The sequence below is a fragment of the Polypterus senegalus genome, chromosome 11, assembly GCF_016835505.1.
Source record: "Polypterus senegalus isolate Bchr_013 chromosome 11, ASM1683550v1, whole genome shotgun sequence".
Lineage (NCBI taxonomy): Eukaryota > Metazoa > Chordata > Cladistia > Polypteriformes > Polypteridae > Polypterus > Polypterus senegalus.
This window is the reverse complement of record NC_053164.1, coordinates 63,935,346-63,953,037: the sequence shown is the minus strand read 5'-3', so window position 1 is coordinate 63,953,037 and position 17,692 is coordinate 63,935,346. Positions and strand designations below refer to the sequence as shown.

At 41.6% G+C, this 17,692-nt stretch overlaps 1 protein-coding gene across 1 annotated transcript in view; it reads left to right on the top strand.

Moving 5' to 3' along the window:
- The window catches only part of LOC120538561 (zinc finger protein 721-like), an 83,662-nt gene that overhangs the window by 50,191 nt on the left and 15,779 nt on the right, over positions 1-17,692 (top strand). Inside the window, exon 8 of the mRNA XM_039767957.1 lies at positions 10,973-11,306. Within this exon, the coding sequence (XP_039623891.1) occupies positions 10,973-11,306 (334 nt within the window). The remainder of the gene's footprint in view (positions 1-10,972; positions 11,307-17,692) is intronic.

The window sequence follows — 17,692 nt, the reverse complement described above, 5'->3', positions numbered from 1 at the left end:
TGCCAGACTGGAGTGGATCCAGGAACTCCTCTGCCTGCGAGGTGGGAACAACTGAAAGTTTGTACTCCAAAAAGATGCTGGAAAATCTGCAAGACGTGCAGCATACCAGGAGCAGAGAGACCCAGCGACCAGACCTCAGAAAGAGTTGTGGATAAACGAGGAGATACTGGTCAGCTCAGACACCGCAGTCCTAACGAACAGAAATATGAACTGTTAAATAAACGCAGATAAGAGACGCTCGACTCCTATTTGAGAAATCAGTGCAGAGGCAAAAAGTAATACCGGGAAATTCAAATACACGGTTTTACCACTATTTTAACGGTAAACTATTTTTCTAAATGTTTCCATTTGTTAAACTTTGATTTTTTTTCTTGGAATTCAAATAATTGTATGTAGGTCTCAATTATATTATTGTTTTCTTTGTATCTTTTTTTCCTTATTATTAATTTTAATGATCTTTATTTTCCACACCTCTGTTTTGTTTAGAGTGAGCACCGCCATTTTGTGGCACCTTTTCTACCAGATAGTAACTTATGGCTTGGGGGAAGTGGTCCTGGAAGTTGCAATTTATAACCAAGACTGTGGATGAACTCTAAAGTGTTACGATCCACCAGGCTGACAGAACTCAGAAAAGGCATCACCCCCCCAAAAAAAAAAATTAGACCAACTGAGAGGGCTAAAGACAAACAGCCAGTGTTGCCTTGCAAATCTTAAACAGAGTTGTGGCCTGCACAATAGATAGCTAGATAATGAAAAACACGAGGAAGAGGAAATTGACATTAAAAAGGCAAGCTTACAAAAATCAAGAGAAAAAGGGAGAGGGACACTGTGAAACCTCTGGCCCTTAATCACAAAAAGACTCCCTTTGTCGTATTAAAGAGTTCATTATAAAACCAGTAACGGCGCACTGCACGATAACGTGCAGCGAATACACTTGACTTGTGCATTCCTAGTTTTCATCCTCTTTCTTTCTCTGCACGTTTACCATTAATTTGCTCAGAGGTTGATGCGCTTGCTGCTTCCTAAGCAGCTCTTCTTTTCTCCACCCTAGCGGCCCACTGCTTCTCTTCATTCATCCATATCTTTTCATGTTAAAACTGATTAAGTTAGTTTTTGTGTTGCAATTACTTAGTACGTTTTCTTTAATTTTTCACTTAAGCTGGCACTTAAGTCTTCAAACTGCCTCAAGAATGATTAGCGAAGGTGGTGGGGAATGAGAACGGCGCCCATACGCATGCGCCGCACGAGAGTTGATTCTATGATAAAATAAAATAAAAAGAGTAATCAAAAATCATCGCCCCAAAAGCAGATTATAGACGTCACATAGTACAGTGGAACCTCGAGATACGATCACCTCTGTATACGAGAAATTCAAGATAAGAGGAAAGTATGAGCGAAAAATTTGGATCTAAATACGAGCATTGGCTTGTGTAAGGAGGTCTCGAGGTCTTTTAAGTGTCCTCCGAGAAGATCACGTCTTGTCGCCCTGCTTTTCCTTTCCAGGATTTTTTTTTATAATAGAGAGATACATTGGACTTTTATGTGTGTAATATGATTTATGTTGAATTTTCAGAAAGCATTTAATAAGGTGCCACGTGAAAAGTTGAGCATGAAGCTAGCGGCGTGTGGACAGAAAAGAATCCCTAGCAGTGTTACTCTTGTATGGTGTATGCATGCGCCATCTAGTGGCTGCGGTGGAGCGTGAGCCGAGCGGACTGCTCCATATACACACACGGCTCTGTCGTTTATCGAGGTCTAACAACAGTTTATACTGTATGTATGGAGTACAAGTCAAAGAAGGTGACGGTTAAGCTATACAAGGCCCTAATAAGGTCTCACCAGGAGTGCAGTGTTCAGTTCTAGTCGCCATATTACAATAAACACATAGCAGCGCTGGAAAAAGTGCAGGGAAGAGCAATCAGGCTGATTCGGGACTGAAAGGTCTGAGCTATGAGGAGAAGCTTTTCAGTTACAGCAAACGGTTATTAAGAGGAGAGCTGATCGAAGTCTTTTAAATTATAAATTGCTTTAATGCAGTGGATAAAAGACCGTCGCATGAACTACATTCTGCACCAAGAGCACCAGGGGGCAGAGCTGGAATATCTCGGATTTTGCACAGTTTTCTTTTTCAAATGCATGGAAAAAATGACCCAGTATTGTAGTGGAGAGTTAGACCTTTGGGGACCTTCAGATCCCAGTGAATAGGATGGACGAGCTTGATGGACCCAATGGCTCGTTTTCGTCACAATTTTCTAACATTCTAATAAGCCCACATAACTGAAAACTTACTTTTTTTATTCAACTTACGGCAGATTTTCATTAAGCGTTCAATTCTATCGTCACTCCGTGCGGTTTCTCCGCGACATAATAAATCGGTAACAAGCACAACTCCGAATACAGTAAACCGGTCAGCCAGCAGGCAGGCAGCGCAGCCAGCAAACCGCGCATGTCCGTTAAAAACTTCACGCGCCGCGTGACGTCATCAAGAGCGACGAAAATGAAGCCGGCGCGCGCCTCGCGTCTCTCTCCGCGTCTCTCGCTTTATGAGCGGATCTGGAGGCCGCTGTGTTCGCGACTGCAGACTCTCGCTGTTGAGTGAGGCGGCTTTTTAAAAGGTCCCAACACCCCGAGGCAGAAGGTAAGTGATCCGAGTGTGGAAGTTTGTTTTTTTTTCGCGTCAGTTAAAGTTAAAGCACGAGATTTAAATCACCGGCAAGCGGAGTGCTAAGGAGTCTGTTCTATTGAATGTGCCGGACACTCGCCATTCTTTGTACTCTGACTGCGGCCCACCACAGTTACTCTTTTGGTTTTATTGGTATCGTTATTATTTTAATGTGCAGCAAGAGCAACTGCACCAAAGGTAAGGATGTCGAATTTAAAACGCCTAACACTCCGCCATTCTTTGCCGTGTAATTCGCTCAATCGGAGTCTTTGAGCTCGAGGAGGAAACTGCGCTTTGATTGCTGATTTTCCTTTTTACTTTACTTAGAATGGTAATACACAGTTCAGTTAAAGAAGCACCCGTGAACCATCGTGTTTCAAATAAAAAGCGAAACGGGGACACCGCGTCCTTCGGCTCCCCACATCGGATCAAATGTGTCTGCTCGATTTAAGGAAAATGTGAACAGCTGGCCAACGTCAGCCTCGTTGTGTTTCCTCGGAAGCATCAAAACTCGAGCGAATGGCGATATGAGTTCGTACCTGATTCTATAAAAGTCACGAAGGGCCATTTGAAGAGACAATTTCATTCTTTCCAATTCAAGATAAGACCTCATGTTGAGCTACGAGACTTGTAGGTAGGTAGAAATGTATTGATCCCAAAGGAAATTATTGAAGCAGGAGAGAAGACAAAATATAGAAATTAGAATTACTCAGAAGCTCCAGAGAAAGAAAGAGAAATATATAAATAATGACAGCCCCCTAAACAAACCTAAAGACTTCTGTCTGGGATATTCTAGAACTGCTGTATTTAACAACAGAAAAATACAAATATTATATAAATAAAAAAAAAAAATCAATCATCAGTATGCTAATAATGTGCCAACAAAGATAAGAATTATCTAGAAGAAGTGTAGGTATTAACCAAGTACAAAGTGACGGAATAATGGAAAGTTCTTGAATGGCCGATTCAGTCACCAGGTTTAAATCCAATTGAGCAGGCCTTCCATTTGCTGAAGAGAAAATTTAAAGGGACAAAGTGAAGATGGCTGCATTAGAGGCTTGGCAGGGAAGATACTCGGCACCCGGTGGTGAGGCCTGCAATTCTTCAAGCAGTCATTTCATGCAAGGAATATGCGACAAAGTATTAAATATGACTGCTTTAATAGAGCCGCCATTGCTGTGTTCAAATATTATGGTGCCATCGCCTGCTAGAGAAGTGTGTTATGTCTCAGGTGCCAGTTTGCTTTGCCAAGGTGTAATACGCCTAATCAGCTGGCATTTAACCTGACCCTGTCTGTCACCCATCACCATTGGACTGCAAGATACAGTGGTGTGAAAAACTGTTTGCCCCCTTCCTGATTTCTTATTCTTTTGCATGTTTGTCACACAAAATGTTTCTGATCATCAAACACATTTAACCATTAGTCAAATATAACACAAGTAAACACAAAATGCAGTTTTTAAATGATGGTTTTTATTATTTAGGGAGAAAAAATCCAAACCTACATGGCCCTGTGTGAAAAAGTAATTGCCCCCTGAACCTAATAACTGGTTGGGCCACCCTTAGCAGCAATAACTGCAATCAAGCGTTTGCGATAACTTGCAATGAGTCTTTTACAGCTCTGGAGGAATTTTGGCCCACTCATCTTTGCAGAATTGTTGTAATTCAGCTTTATTTGAGGGTTTTCTAGCATGAAGCGCCTTTTTAAGGTCATGCCATAGCATCTCAATTGGATTCAGGTCAGGACTTTGACTAGGCCACTCCAAAGTCTTCATTTTGATTTTCTTCAGCCATTCAGAGGTGGATTTGCTGGTGTGTTTTGGGTCATTGTCCTGTTGCAGCACCCAAGATCGCTTCAGCTTGAGTTGACGAACAGATGGCCGGACATTCTCCTTCAGGATTTTTTGGTAGACAGTAGAATTCATGGTTCCATCTATCACAGCAAGCCTTCCAGGTCCTGAAGCAGCAAAACAACCCCAGACCATCACACTACCACCACCATATTTTACTGTTGGTATGATGTTCTTTTTATGAAATGCTGTGTTCCTTTTACGCCAGATGTAACGGGACATTTGCCTTCCAAAAAGTTCAACTTTTGTCTCATCAGTCCACAAGGTATTTTCCCAAAAGTCTTGGCAATCATTGAGATGTTTCTTAGCAAAATTGAGACGAGCCCTAATGTTCTTTTTGCTTAACAGTGGTTTGCGTCTTGGAAATCTGCCATGCAGGCCGTTTTTGCCCAGTCTCTTTCTTATGGTGGAGTCGTGAACACTGACCTTAATTGAGGCAAGTGAGGCCTGCAGTTCTTTAGACGTTGTCCTGGGGTGTTTTGTGACCTCTCAGATGAGTCGTCTCTGCGCTCTTGGGGTAATTTTGGTCGGCCGGTCACTCCTGGGAAGGTTCACCACTGTTCCATGTTTTGGCCATTTGTGGATAATGGCTCTCACTGTGGTTCGCTGGAGTCCCAAAGCTTTAGAAACGGCTTTATAACCTTTACCAGACTGATAGATCTCAATTACTTCTGTTCTCATTTGTTCCTGAATTTCTTTGGATCTTGGCATGATGTCTAGCTTTTGAGGTGCTTTTGGTCTACTTCTCTGTGTCAGGCAGCTCCTATTTAAGTGATTTCTTGATTGAAACAGGTGTGGCAGTAATCAGGAAATTGAACTCAGGTGTGATACACCACAGTTAGGTGATTTTTTAACAAGGGGGCAATTACTTTTTCACACAGGGCCATGTAGGTTTGGATTTTTTCTCCCTAAATAATAAAACCATCGTTTAAAACTGCATTTTGTGTTTACTTGTGTTATATTTGACTAATGGTTAAAAGTGTTTGATGATCAGAAACATTTTGTGTGACAAACATGCAAAAGAATAAGAAGTCAGGAAGGGGGCAAATAGTTTTTCACACCACTGTAGATGGAGCTTTACTTGTTTCCAGGGGAAATTTTCTTTTTCACAGAATCTCAATAAATAAATAAATGTGTGCACACACACACACCCACTATAGTCTGACAACAAACAAAACTTTTATTTCTAGAGCTCGTTCTTCATTCAATGGTGGATCTCAATTTGCTTTACAAAATGAAGAAAAGCTTACAAAAAGCAAAAATATAAAAATAAGAGTATTAAAGAATAACGTAAGGGCCGATGGCCAAACCGAAAAAAAAACAAAATCTGCAGGGGTTCCGAGGGCATGAGACCACCCAGCCCCCAAAATTACGATATAGGAAGAAAAATGAAAAAGAAGGGCGGCACGGTGGCGCAGTGGGTAGCACTGCTGCCTCACAGTAAGGAGACCTGGGTTCACTTCCCAGGTCCTCCCTGCATTGAGTTTGCATGTTCTCTCCGTGTCTGCGTGGGTTTTCTTCCCACAGTCCAAAGACATGCAGGTTGTGTGCATTGGTGATCCTAAATTGTCCCAAGTGTGTGTGTGCCCTGCGGTGGGCTGGAGCCCTGCCCGGGGTTTGTTTCCTGCCTTGCGCCCTGTGTGGGCTGACCCTGTAGTTAGGATATAGTGGGTTGGATAATGAATGGATGGATGGATTAAAAAAGAAAGTCAGTCGGTGCATGTCGGAGGTCCACACGGCTTTCTTTGAGCTCAGTCTGACAGCTGTGTGTGTCACATGACCACCGGGCCGTCTCCTTAGCAAACCCCAATGCCAGGCCGGTCTGTTCCAGATGAGGTTTTCTTTGATTTAATTAGAATATTCATGAGGGTCACTTATGGATTGTTCTTTATTTGGCTCCTCCCCTTTGATCATTTTGCTGTGAGCCGTCCTATCAGGAGCAGGCAACTGAAATATAGAAGCCCCCGGCCACCAGCACATCAAGGTCGCAGTACAAATGAGTGACGGGGCCAAAAAATCCAAATCACAAATATATGAAAAATTGTGATAGTTTCGGTAGATTCCGGTGCTTGTATTGCACTGAAACAACTATTTATGTCAACAAACTAATCTTTAATTGTGCACACAGGCCTCCCTCTTTATCTGTGAATAGGCTCGTTAAGGCTCCCATTAAATTGGATTCACATCTCCAACTTAAACCAATGAAAGTTCAGCTTCTTACTCACTTGGCCACACCCCTTGTAATAAACATGATTTAGGGGAAAAAAAAATCCATACAATCAGAACTTTTACAACAAAGAAAATAACAGCCCTACTGCCACACAGCTATGGGACTAGACACCGTCTCTTCCTGTCCTTACTCCCTTTTTCAAATCGCATATATATATATATATATATATATATATATATATATATATATATATATATATATATATATATATATATATATATGCACACACACACTTAAAACCACTTAGTCCAATGGGCTCCCCATTTAGGCTGAGCCACACAGATCTCTGGGTAATATTCTTTAAAGGGTAGACTCGCTTATGACACACAATTCACATGCAAGCCCACGCTCAGGAGATGTGCCTTTGTGTCGGGTGACATGTCTGGTTTCCTTTTGCATTCCCAGATTTTTCATGTTTTGTGATCGACTCTTTTATAATAAAAGTAGCTGTCCCCCGTGGCTCTGCTCGCGTAGCAGTGAAACAGGACAAAGTTTAAAAATGAGTAAACAAAACGCATATCGCTAGCTAAACGGAGGCAAGGAACACAAAATGCAGAGGTTAGACTGACTGGAACGGAGGCTGCCGTGTGAGAGAGGAGGGCTCTGTCACGCTTAATCCCCCATCCCTCGGCCTCTGTCTAGGATTAGGGTGAATATATCGCTCCTGCACGCCTACTGTGATACTTAGTGCGATGAGAGAAGTCGCAGAATCAACCGCAATGTTCGAGCAAATTAAAGATAAGAGACTCGATCTAAAGCTGTTAAGTAGTTCTCTCGTGAAAAGCGAACAGATGTCGGATTTTTTATATATACTAAAAAGGGCTTTACCCTCTGCTCGCTTCACTCGCCAACCCCCAGACGGGCGCTACACACTAGCCTCTTTGCAGTTCTGCCGCTCGTGTATGGATGTAAAATTTAAACAGATTCATGGGAACTGTTACATATGCATTATAGAACTATTTTACATTACTGCAAGTAATTAATCATAGTAAAACGTAATCAATTGAAAGAAAATTGTTTCATGTTGTGTTAGAGGTATTTGGCGCGTTATGTTTTCATTTTGTTTGGCTTTGAAATTAACACGCTTACACTTTTACTGTAAAACTCCATTAAAAACAATTTTTTGAATTAACTTTTCGTCAATATCGCATTGAATTTTGATTCTGTGTTTGGACTTTTCATCGTGACAAGGCAGCTTATAACTGCCCGTGAGTGAATTTTGTTTCATTCTGTCTAATAAATTATGCAACTTTTTCAAATGTTTGTCTCTGAGATTTGTTAATTGTCATAGCAAAAGCTAATCTAATGGGAAACTGTAAACGTTTTAATATGAATGGCAAATCAGGATCTCATTTGGTATCTAATGTTATCCCCTGAAGATGTCCCACATTACCTTTCTTGTATACGTCCATTCAGTTCCTAATTCGGTAATTCATGCAGTGGAAGACCGGACGTAGATATTCTTTGTGATATTGTAAGTTGATGTTTTCATCTTCCACCCCATCACCACCAACTGTTTCAGCAGAGTCTATTAAATACGCATTTAAACAATTTGCCGTGTAACCGATCGACGATTTTTCTGGTAACAGATTTGTCTTCATCGTTTCTCGGTGTTAGGATTGCCCGTGTAATCATTTTTTTTTCTACTGATAACCCTTCGTGATGAAATTTACAATAAGATGTGTGCATAATACGCCTTCTCTAATTGGGAACTTAAAGTGAGGAAAATGTATAAGAGGAACTGAGTCTGACAAAAGCATTCACACCAATGAGAGGCGACAGGACCGTGGGCGTGGGCCGTGAACCAGAAATGGTTCAGAGGAGGGCGGAACTTGAAAAAGATCTCATGGGAAAAGTCTCGTCTCGCGGGTCTTGGAAAAAGTCTTGTCTCAGGATTTCTTAATATTTTTCTTTTATTTATATGTACATATAATAGGGGGCTTTGCCTTCTGCTCGCTTCACTCGCCAACCCCCGTGTTTGGTTTTCCGGATACACACTTTTAAGGTTTTTTTTCTTTTCTTTGAATTGTTGCTATTTCATTCGTTTCACTTTTATTTCAGAACTTCTGTAAAAACAATATTTGGAATCTTGCGTGTCCCAAAGTGCTGAATGTTTTTCATGAGCTCCGTCAGACGTGTGTTTAATGACTTTGTACCGTAATTCAGGGTCTGTTTCTCTGTTTGGAATTTCAGCACAGACAAAACGATCGGCATCATCAGCAGTTAGTCATTTTTTTTGCAAAGTAACCAATAAACGCATGTGAGGTAAACCACGTTTTGGAAATTCTCTGACTTAAACTTCAGAGCCTTACTATATTTCCATACTTCTGACATATCACCTGTGTCCTTATATTCGATCTCTATTCACCTTTAGGTTATTTCTCCGAGTAATAATTTCTCTTTCTTTCTGCTAATGCGATCTTTACTTTCTTTTTTTGACAGTCGTTTTTTTTTTCCTGCTTTAATATTCTCGGCCAGGTCGCCCCCCCCAGCCATCTCCGACAACATCTTAAACTAATACATGATGTTCGGCCACTGGTTACCGTAGATCCCGTTATATAAGCCGAGAATTTCGTCCTAAATTTTTGGCTTGGAGTTTGGGGGTCGGTTTATACAACGAGTATCGTTTCAGATTCAAGATTTCCAGCGCAATGCTAGTTTTGCCGATGAATACGGATGTAAATAATGACGAAACCACAGAGCCATCTTTCAGATGAAGAAGTAACTTTGCATGCCGGTACTTTAAATTAAATAAAGAATTTATTCAACAAAGTGTTTTAGTTATTAATTTTATTAATAAAATTTATAATAAATTATCGGGAAGTTTAAAATGAAATTTTTTGTTTTGATTTACGATCAACATCTTGCGTTATGAAACGGATGCGGTCACGTGTATCCGCTTGCGCGATTGTAAACAAACAACCGAGAGCGTTAGTAGCGTCAGTCGGAGCCCAGATACATGTGTTTGTGGATGTAATTTCCGTCATTGCAGTGATTTACCTATATATATATAATTCATTAAGACCATGCAAGCAAGGCACATAATTGCTAAGGAAGGAAGAGAAGGTAAAAGTAAGCGATCGCAATCGAAACGAAGATGGACATTGTGTGGAAATATCTCCTCCCTTACTGCAGCCCAAAGATGTCAAATTAAATGGTGAGTACAGTATGAAATTGTTTCTAAAATAGAATGCCTTTTATTGTCTCTATACACATCTACAATGAGATTAAAAGCAGCTCCTTCAGTGCAGAAAAAAGTTCTGTATAGGGCTTGTATGGTTGTTTTTTAGCTTTAGCATAACGCCGGATCTGCGGCCCCGCTTCTGCTTTCTTTCCCACCTCCGTCTGTGTTGTCTCCTAGACCCGACAACAATCCACGGAGGGCCTGCTGGTCTCGCTATGTTGTCTGGGATGTTGTGCGTGTGATGAAAAACACTTGAAACAGATGTCTGGCTCTGGACACCGATGTCTATAAGGTTCTGAATGGTGTAGCGGATGTTCGCCAAACCGATCGTGCACAAACAAGGACAAAAAAAAAGTACAAAAACAACAAAAAAGTGCACTGAAAAAGGAGAGCCCTGAGCCGCTGCGACCATGCGTGCTGCCATGCTCCTAGCTTAATCGAAGTAGGCTAGGCACTTTTTATAACTTTTTGGTTAGTACATTAGAAAAATGATTGGTGTTTTGGTAAATTATGCACATTATATTATATATCAAAAATGCCGGCAGTCTCAAATTCTCGCCGATAAACATTATAAATATAACCAAAGAGACACTTTTAAGGAAATTTAGAAAATTTTGCTTGGAGAAGGGGGTCGGCTTAAATACCGGTCATCGGCAAATACATGTAATTTAGTAGGTAGAGAAGGGGTTCGGCTAATATACCGGGTCGGCCTGAATTCCGGGATCTACGGTAACTTTTACGTAGATTAACCATAAATACTGGTGGGCTGCAGTTTTGTGAGGTGGTCTTCCTCATGCCTGAGGCACCTTCACTCCACACTTCTTAGCTTTTTCTACACTTAATAATGTGATATGTAGAGTACCAAGTTGCTCTCCATCTACTATAGGTTTAATTTCTCAACTCCAAACTGTCTGACTTGAGCGAAACCTTAGCTGATTGGACACTGAAAAGAAACTGAAGCATTTGTAGAGCTGAAAGGTGCAGTTTTTAATGGAATTAAATTCTGTTCTTTCAACAGCAAGGAAGAAGCAGCTGTGATTTACTAGAACACCAAGATGGATGGGAGAGAGGAAACGGATGGGGCTGACATAAACGCCATGGAGATCAGGACTGTGTGCATTAAGGAGGAGGACTGTGAATGGGACTCTTCCTACCCTGACCAGGAGAGTCTCGGGATTAAGGATGAAGATTATGAACTGGTAACTGTGGGCATTAAAGAAGAGACTGAGGAGACGTTGGTGAGCATCGAGACGCGTGCTGGTTCTGAGCGTGTCAATGTTCGGCCCGATTCATTACAGTCTGACACAGAGAGGACGGAGGACGTATCAACTCTTGGAACTGTGCAAGATCAACCGTCATCGTCAAGTTGTTCTGGAAAGCGTAAGTGCAAGATAAAAAAAAAAAAAAATACACTTCAGTTTTAGGGTAGGCTGTGTGGGCCTGAAAAGGCAGTCTTGTGCTTTTTATGTGAGAATTGAAAATGTAGAAAGATTATGTTTTTTATGGTGAAAAGTGGGGAAAGGAGTTTTTTTTGTAAATAACCGACTTGACTAATGTCATGTAAACACGTTTTGAGCAGTGTGACCGCGCATTTATGTTTATGAGCAGTTCTGTGATTTAGCATTTTCAGGATTCAAGCTGCTGCTTATCGACTGTCCAGGCTAAGGGATTGTCAGAACTGCAGCTTGGTCTCTTAATCCTGACCATAGACCCTCCATCCATTATCCAACCCTCTATATCCTAACTATAGGGTCACGGGGGTCGGATGGAGCCAATCCCAGCTAACCCAAGGTGCAAGGCAGGAAACAAACCCTGGGCAGGGTGCCAGCCCACCGCAGGGCACACACACTAGGGACAATTTAGAATCGCCAATGCACCTAACCTGCATGTCTTTGGACTGTGGGAGGAAATCCACGCAGACACGGGGAGCGAACCCAAGTCTTTAAACTGCACTGTGCCACCCTGACCATAAACCCCAGAGTTTTATTTTCCCAATTCAGCTGGAGTTTTCTTTTGTTTTCCTCCCATTTCCCTGGAACATATTACCAGTATTAAGGACATTACCACGATCTGTTGAGGTTGATTTTGGTTTTTTTCCATATTTAGGGCCCTATGGAATCCATTTTATTTTTTCACAATTTCCTTTTTATTTTATTATTATTTTTTTTAAATTTCAGTTTTACTTGATTTGGATTTTTTTTTTTTTTCCCTGTAAGTAGTAACGGTTACAACTAAACAAACAATAACGAAATGGCACTTTACATTCCTTTTAATGAAATGGCACATTTAGCACAGCTGAACCTTATTTTGCAGTTCCATCCATCAGGTAGGAGCCCAGATCCTCCATGACGCTCTGTGCTGAGACTGCAGTAGGACAGCGAGCGCCCTCCAGAATTATAAGAGCTGTTACTAGTTTGATTCATCCTTCTGAGATGAAGGTGAACTACACTTTTAGAAAAAGGCAACAGTGACCCGATTTTTAAGAACTCGTTCCATCGACCCCTGCTCTTCTGCCAAGGTTTGTAGGGACCGAGTTTATAACGGAAGAGTCTGATGTGGAGTTGTGTGCCTCGTCAGCGCCAGGCCAAACATTTATCAAATCAGAAACATTGTCGTTAATTTTTAAAGGGAGCCCGTTAACAACTATTGCCGTTCACTAATAACATTTTTCTACGGGAAGGACTGTTAATACCAGTTAAATACCTGTTCACATACAATTAAAATTGCCTACGTAAAAGAATTACCATACAGCCAGATGTTTACTCGCCTATCACTATGTGCTCTCGGCTATCGGTGGTTTCATCAACTACAACATTCATTTTCTTGCCACAAATCTTTCAAAGAACGGCGTCCATATGTTGTTCAAACACAATGAGTTTGACGAAGACTGTTGTCGTTTTCTGGCAGCGCGCCTCCCTGTCTACAATGCTTAATATATGATCTTCGTCATTTTTTGGTGCGTTATGTCTGACTCGCATGGACACAAACTGGCATCTTGCATCTGATGATTTTATTTTTTCCTCTGTTGTTGCCTGAAGGGGAATACTTTTTGATCTTCATTTCTCTTTGTTCTTGAGATGGGTTTTAGATTTCACGTGTGTCAATGCAAGTTTCTTTTCATGTCTAGTATATGGTGTGCTGGCTAAACTCGCAGAAAAGTTGTTATCCAGATTCGTAGAAGTCGCTGGGATATTGTTGTGCCCTCAATTTTGCAGTTAAGCTCATGTTTCTTAGTTTATTCGACGTATCTGATACTGCTAGCTTCGACAGTTTTGTCCCGCGCAGTAAGCTAATTCGCGTGCCTTTAACGAGAAAGCATAACATGACACACGCGCACAGATAGATGCACGACTGGATTTCTACAAAGAATTGTTTGCTTCATAAACAACTTTTTCTTCATCTTTCAGCCGCTCCCGTTAGGGGTTGCCACAGCGGATTATCTACGTTGTCCGCATATTGACTTGGCAAAATTTTACACCGGATGCCCTTCCTGATGACCCTCCCCATTTATCCGGTCTTGGGACCAGCATGAAGAAGCACACTGGTTTGTGCATCCCCTGTGGCTGGGTTGTTTGCTTCAAAAACAACAAACTGGAAAATAGTATGTGAATGAGAGAACTACAGATTATTCACTCGTTTAATGTATTGGGATGTTTTGTAACAGTCACACCTTCAGTCTGTAAATAACGCACATTTCTGTTTTTAAGCTTTAATTCTGTGATTACATCCATATTTTCCGCATCGTGTAAATCGTAGTTTTGACATAAACTTAAACATACAGTGAGGGTTTTATCAGTCATTGTGCATTTGTATTTAAATGTTTCCTTCGTTTTCTCCTTCTTTTGGTTGCTCCCATTAAAGGTCGCCACAGTGCATCGTCTTTTTCCATATCTTCCTGTCCTTGTCCCCTTGCTCTGTCACACCCATCACCTGCCTGTCCTCTCTTACCATATCCATGAATCTTCTCTTAGGCCTTCCTCTTTCCTGGCAGTTCTGTCCTTAACATCCTTCTCCCAATATACCCAGCATCTCTCCTCTGCACAGGTCCAAACCAATGCAATCTCGCCTCTCTGGCTTTGTCTCCCAACCATCCAACGTGAGCTGACCCTCTAACGTTCTCATTTCTAATCTTGTCCATCCTCATCACACCCGGTGCAAATCTTAGCATCTTTAACTCTGTCACCTCCAGCTCTGTCTCCAAACCCATAAAACATAGCTGGTCTCACTACCGTCCTGTAGACCTTTGCTGTCACTCTTGGTGATGTGTCTCCACCCATTCCACCCTGCCTGCACTCTTTTTCACTTCTTTTCCACAATCCCCGTTACTCTGTACTGTCGATCCCAAGTATTTAAACTCGTCCACTAAGGGCACAGAGCCGATCCCTGATGTAACCCCACCCCCTCCGTCACTCCTACCGCAGACCTCACCACAGTCACACTTCCCTCGTACATATCCTGTACAACTCTTACATACTTCTCTGCCACTCCTGACTTCCTCATACAATACCACGGCTCCTCTCAGTCACCCTGTCGCATTGCGTCTCTGTGGACGTGGAGAAAGCATACAACTCCTTCTGGCCTTCTCTAAACTTCTCCATCAACATCCTCAGAGCAAACATCACTTTATCAAACTCACTCCAGAGATCTTCTTTCTCATCCATCGCACACCCAACTTGCGGTGCATATGCACTAACAACAATCATCATCATACCTCCAATTTCCAGCTTCATAATCATCACTCTGTCTGACACTCTTTTCACCTCCTAAACACTCTTGACATGCTGTTCCTTCAGAATAACCTCTACCCCAGTTTTCCTCCCATCCACACCATGATAGAACAATTTGAATCCACCTCCGATCCACCTGGCCTTGCTCCCCTTCCATTTAGTCTCATCATGCCCAATATATCAACCTTCCTTCTCTCCATCATATCTGCTAACTCTCTCCCCTTACCAGTCAAACTGCCAACATTCAAAAGTTCCTACCCTCAGTTCCACTCTCTCTAACTTCCTCCTCTCTTCCTGCCTCTGGACATGTCTCCCCCCTCTTCTTCTCCTTCAGCCAACAGTAGCCCCATTTCCCCCAGCACCCTGTTGGCTTACAGTACTGGTGGTGTTCGTTGTTAATCCAGGCCTCAGCTGATCTGCTTTGTGATGTGACCCTTCCCATTTATAAGCACTTGGAATCTGCATGAAGAAACACATTGGTTCGTGCATCCCCCGGTGCTGGGTTGTATGTAAATGTTTTATGTTTTTTTAAAGTAATTGTAATGGATTGTACAGTAGTTGTAAATGTGTGTAAGTGTTTTGAGCCTGCACTCCATGAAAAGCATTCTCTAGATTATCTAGATTTGAATTCTTTGATTTGTGGAGGTTCAGGCTTAACAGCTGGTAGTGTTGTCTTATTAGTTTTTGCAGATATGTTGACCAACTTCTCTAAGGCCTCATTTTCAAGTGCTGTTGCATTCAATGGGATTGATTCTGGTGAGTATGGGAGTGCAATTTAGGACGAGACCCTACCTTTGTGTAAAGGCCTTAGTTCCTTTTGTGAAGGCCACATCCAACCCTCTCATCCCACACGTAGTCAATAGACACCTGCTCCTTTCACATTCATACCTAATCGCAGATTATTTTAAGATAGGAGTGTAAGGTTAGGTGTGGAGGGTCAGAAGAGAGAAGATGGACTAAAGTTAGAATGAAGTAAGGATGAAAAAGTGAGCTTGTTGGCAATGTTGTAAAAACGGTGCTCAGTCCCTGGCACACAGGCTTGTCAGATTAACCACAGTTTATTCCTCTCTAGACTAACCCCATAAATATGGTTCTTGTCCCAACAATACTAAGTGATCCTCCTAGATAACTAATACAGTCCAGTGTGATTAGAAGGACCCAGCTGCAGACAGACAGGATCGGGGTGCCATTTTAGTGTTTTGGCTTTTCAGGTGAATGTCAATGTGGCTGAGATGTTTGTGGGCCGACTTTCTAAAAATATCATATATATATATATATATATATATATTGAGAAAAGAGTAAGTAGGAGGTCATCCACTGCATCCACTTAACAGTGTCATCTCCAGGCAGAGGAGTAGCTTCAGTGACAGACTTTTGTCACCGTCCTGCTCCACTGACAGACTGAGGAGACCCCACACTATGCGACTCTTCAATTCCACCCGGGGGAGTAAATGCTAACATTACTCAAAGTTATTGTCTGCTTTTACATGCATTTTTATTACTCATTAATTTAATATTGTTTGTTGTATCGGTATACTGCTGCCGGATTATGTGAATTTCCCTTTGGGATTCTCTATCTCTATCTCTATCTAGTTTTGTTTCTTCATCTGCTTTCATTCTTGTCCTTTTTTTTTTTAAACATGGAGTATTCAGTTATCTCTGTGCCCTCCTCTTTATGTAAAGTCATCCTCTCTCGCCAGAGCCGTTTTGGAGCATGGATGGGAATCTGCGTGTCCAGAGTTAAACCTACAGGGAGAACATGCAGACTTCACAAAGAATCCAAGACCCCACACGCAGGAGATAGGGCTCCTGACAGTTTGTGTCGTTACAGTTTCATTTATTACGGTGTTTAATGACTGTTAGATATGAGGGGAGAAACTAAAAAACGGTTTAAAAAACACAAGTGTAGCACCCCACAAACAGTGTAGTGCAAACTGCAGTTTTGTGCCATTTTGTAACGCAAGCTGTGCTGCGGTGTGAAGTGAACAGCAGAGCTCATTTTCCCTCAACGTAGTAAAAGGCCCACTCGACATGTAAAGCAACGGGCCGTTTGGCCTTCAGTCTGTGGAACTGAGGCGGAGATCAAAATCGGTGCAGGAATAATTGAATGGTGTCAGATTTGTTTTTTCTGAACTCCAAAATGACAATAAAAGTAAAATTTGAACAAATGTTAGAGAAAAATTGCACAATATAGAAGAATGGAGTTTGGAATTCTTCATGTAAGGCATGATATGAGTATTCTATGAGTCTTAATGCTGACGAGAAGAAAACCATGAGCAGAAGCAATTAAAGGTTTTTAATAGGACGTTGCGGTGTATAGAGTCGGCCATGTGTGGTGTACAAATCAACAGGTAATACTTAAGTTGTACAACTCAGTCCTGAGGACATGTTGGACTGCACAAGACCAGACAGGGACGCTCAAGAAAGTTTAAAGAGCTACCTGATATGAGAAAAGGGGGAGATGAGTGATGTCACTGGGGATCAAGAGAAGACCTGGAATTGTATAAAATAAGGACGTGAGTTTGAAGATGCAGATGGAGTGTCTCGTTTGTAATTTACTTAATAGACCTCATCTGCGCCATCTCATTTGTAAGTAATGATAAGTTAAGTAAGCAGGGCCTTGGCCATTTAAGGCTTTATATGTTAAAAGGAGAGTTAAACTTACTTAGGAGCCAGTGGTAAGCCGTTGAGGACTGGAGGTATGTGTTCGTACTTTGTGTTTCTTATATTCTTGCTGCAGCATTTTGAATGAACTGAAAGCTGCATGAAGAATGATTAGATCAGTCAGTGAACACCACAGGGCAGCAGTCAGTCCCAGTCCTACTAGAAGTAAATGCAGGAATTAATTTCTCAGCACCCTGTATATTTATAAAACACTTATTAATCTTCCAATATTTGGTAGATGGGTAACACAGATTTTGGATGGTTTAATAATGTGTGTTTTTAATTACATGCTTGCATCAAAGATAACCACAACATTTCAGGCCGATTCAGTCAAACTAATGCGTTTAAAAAGTGAATCAGCATCATTCTCTTCAA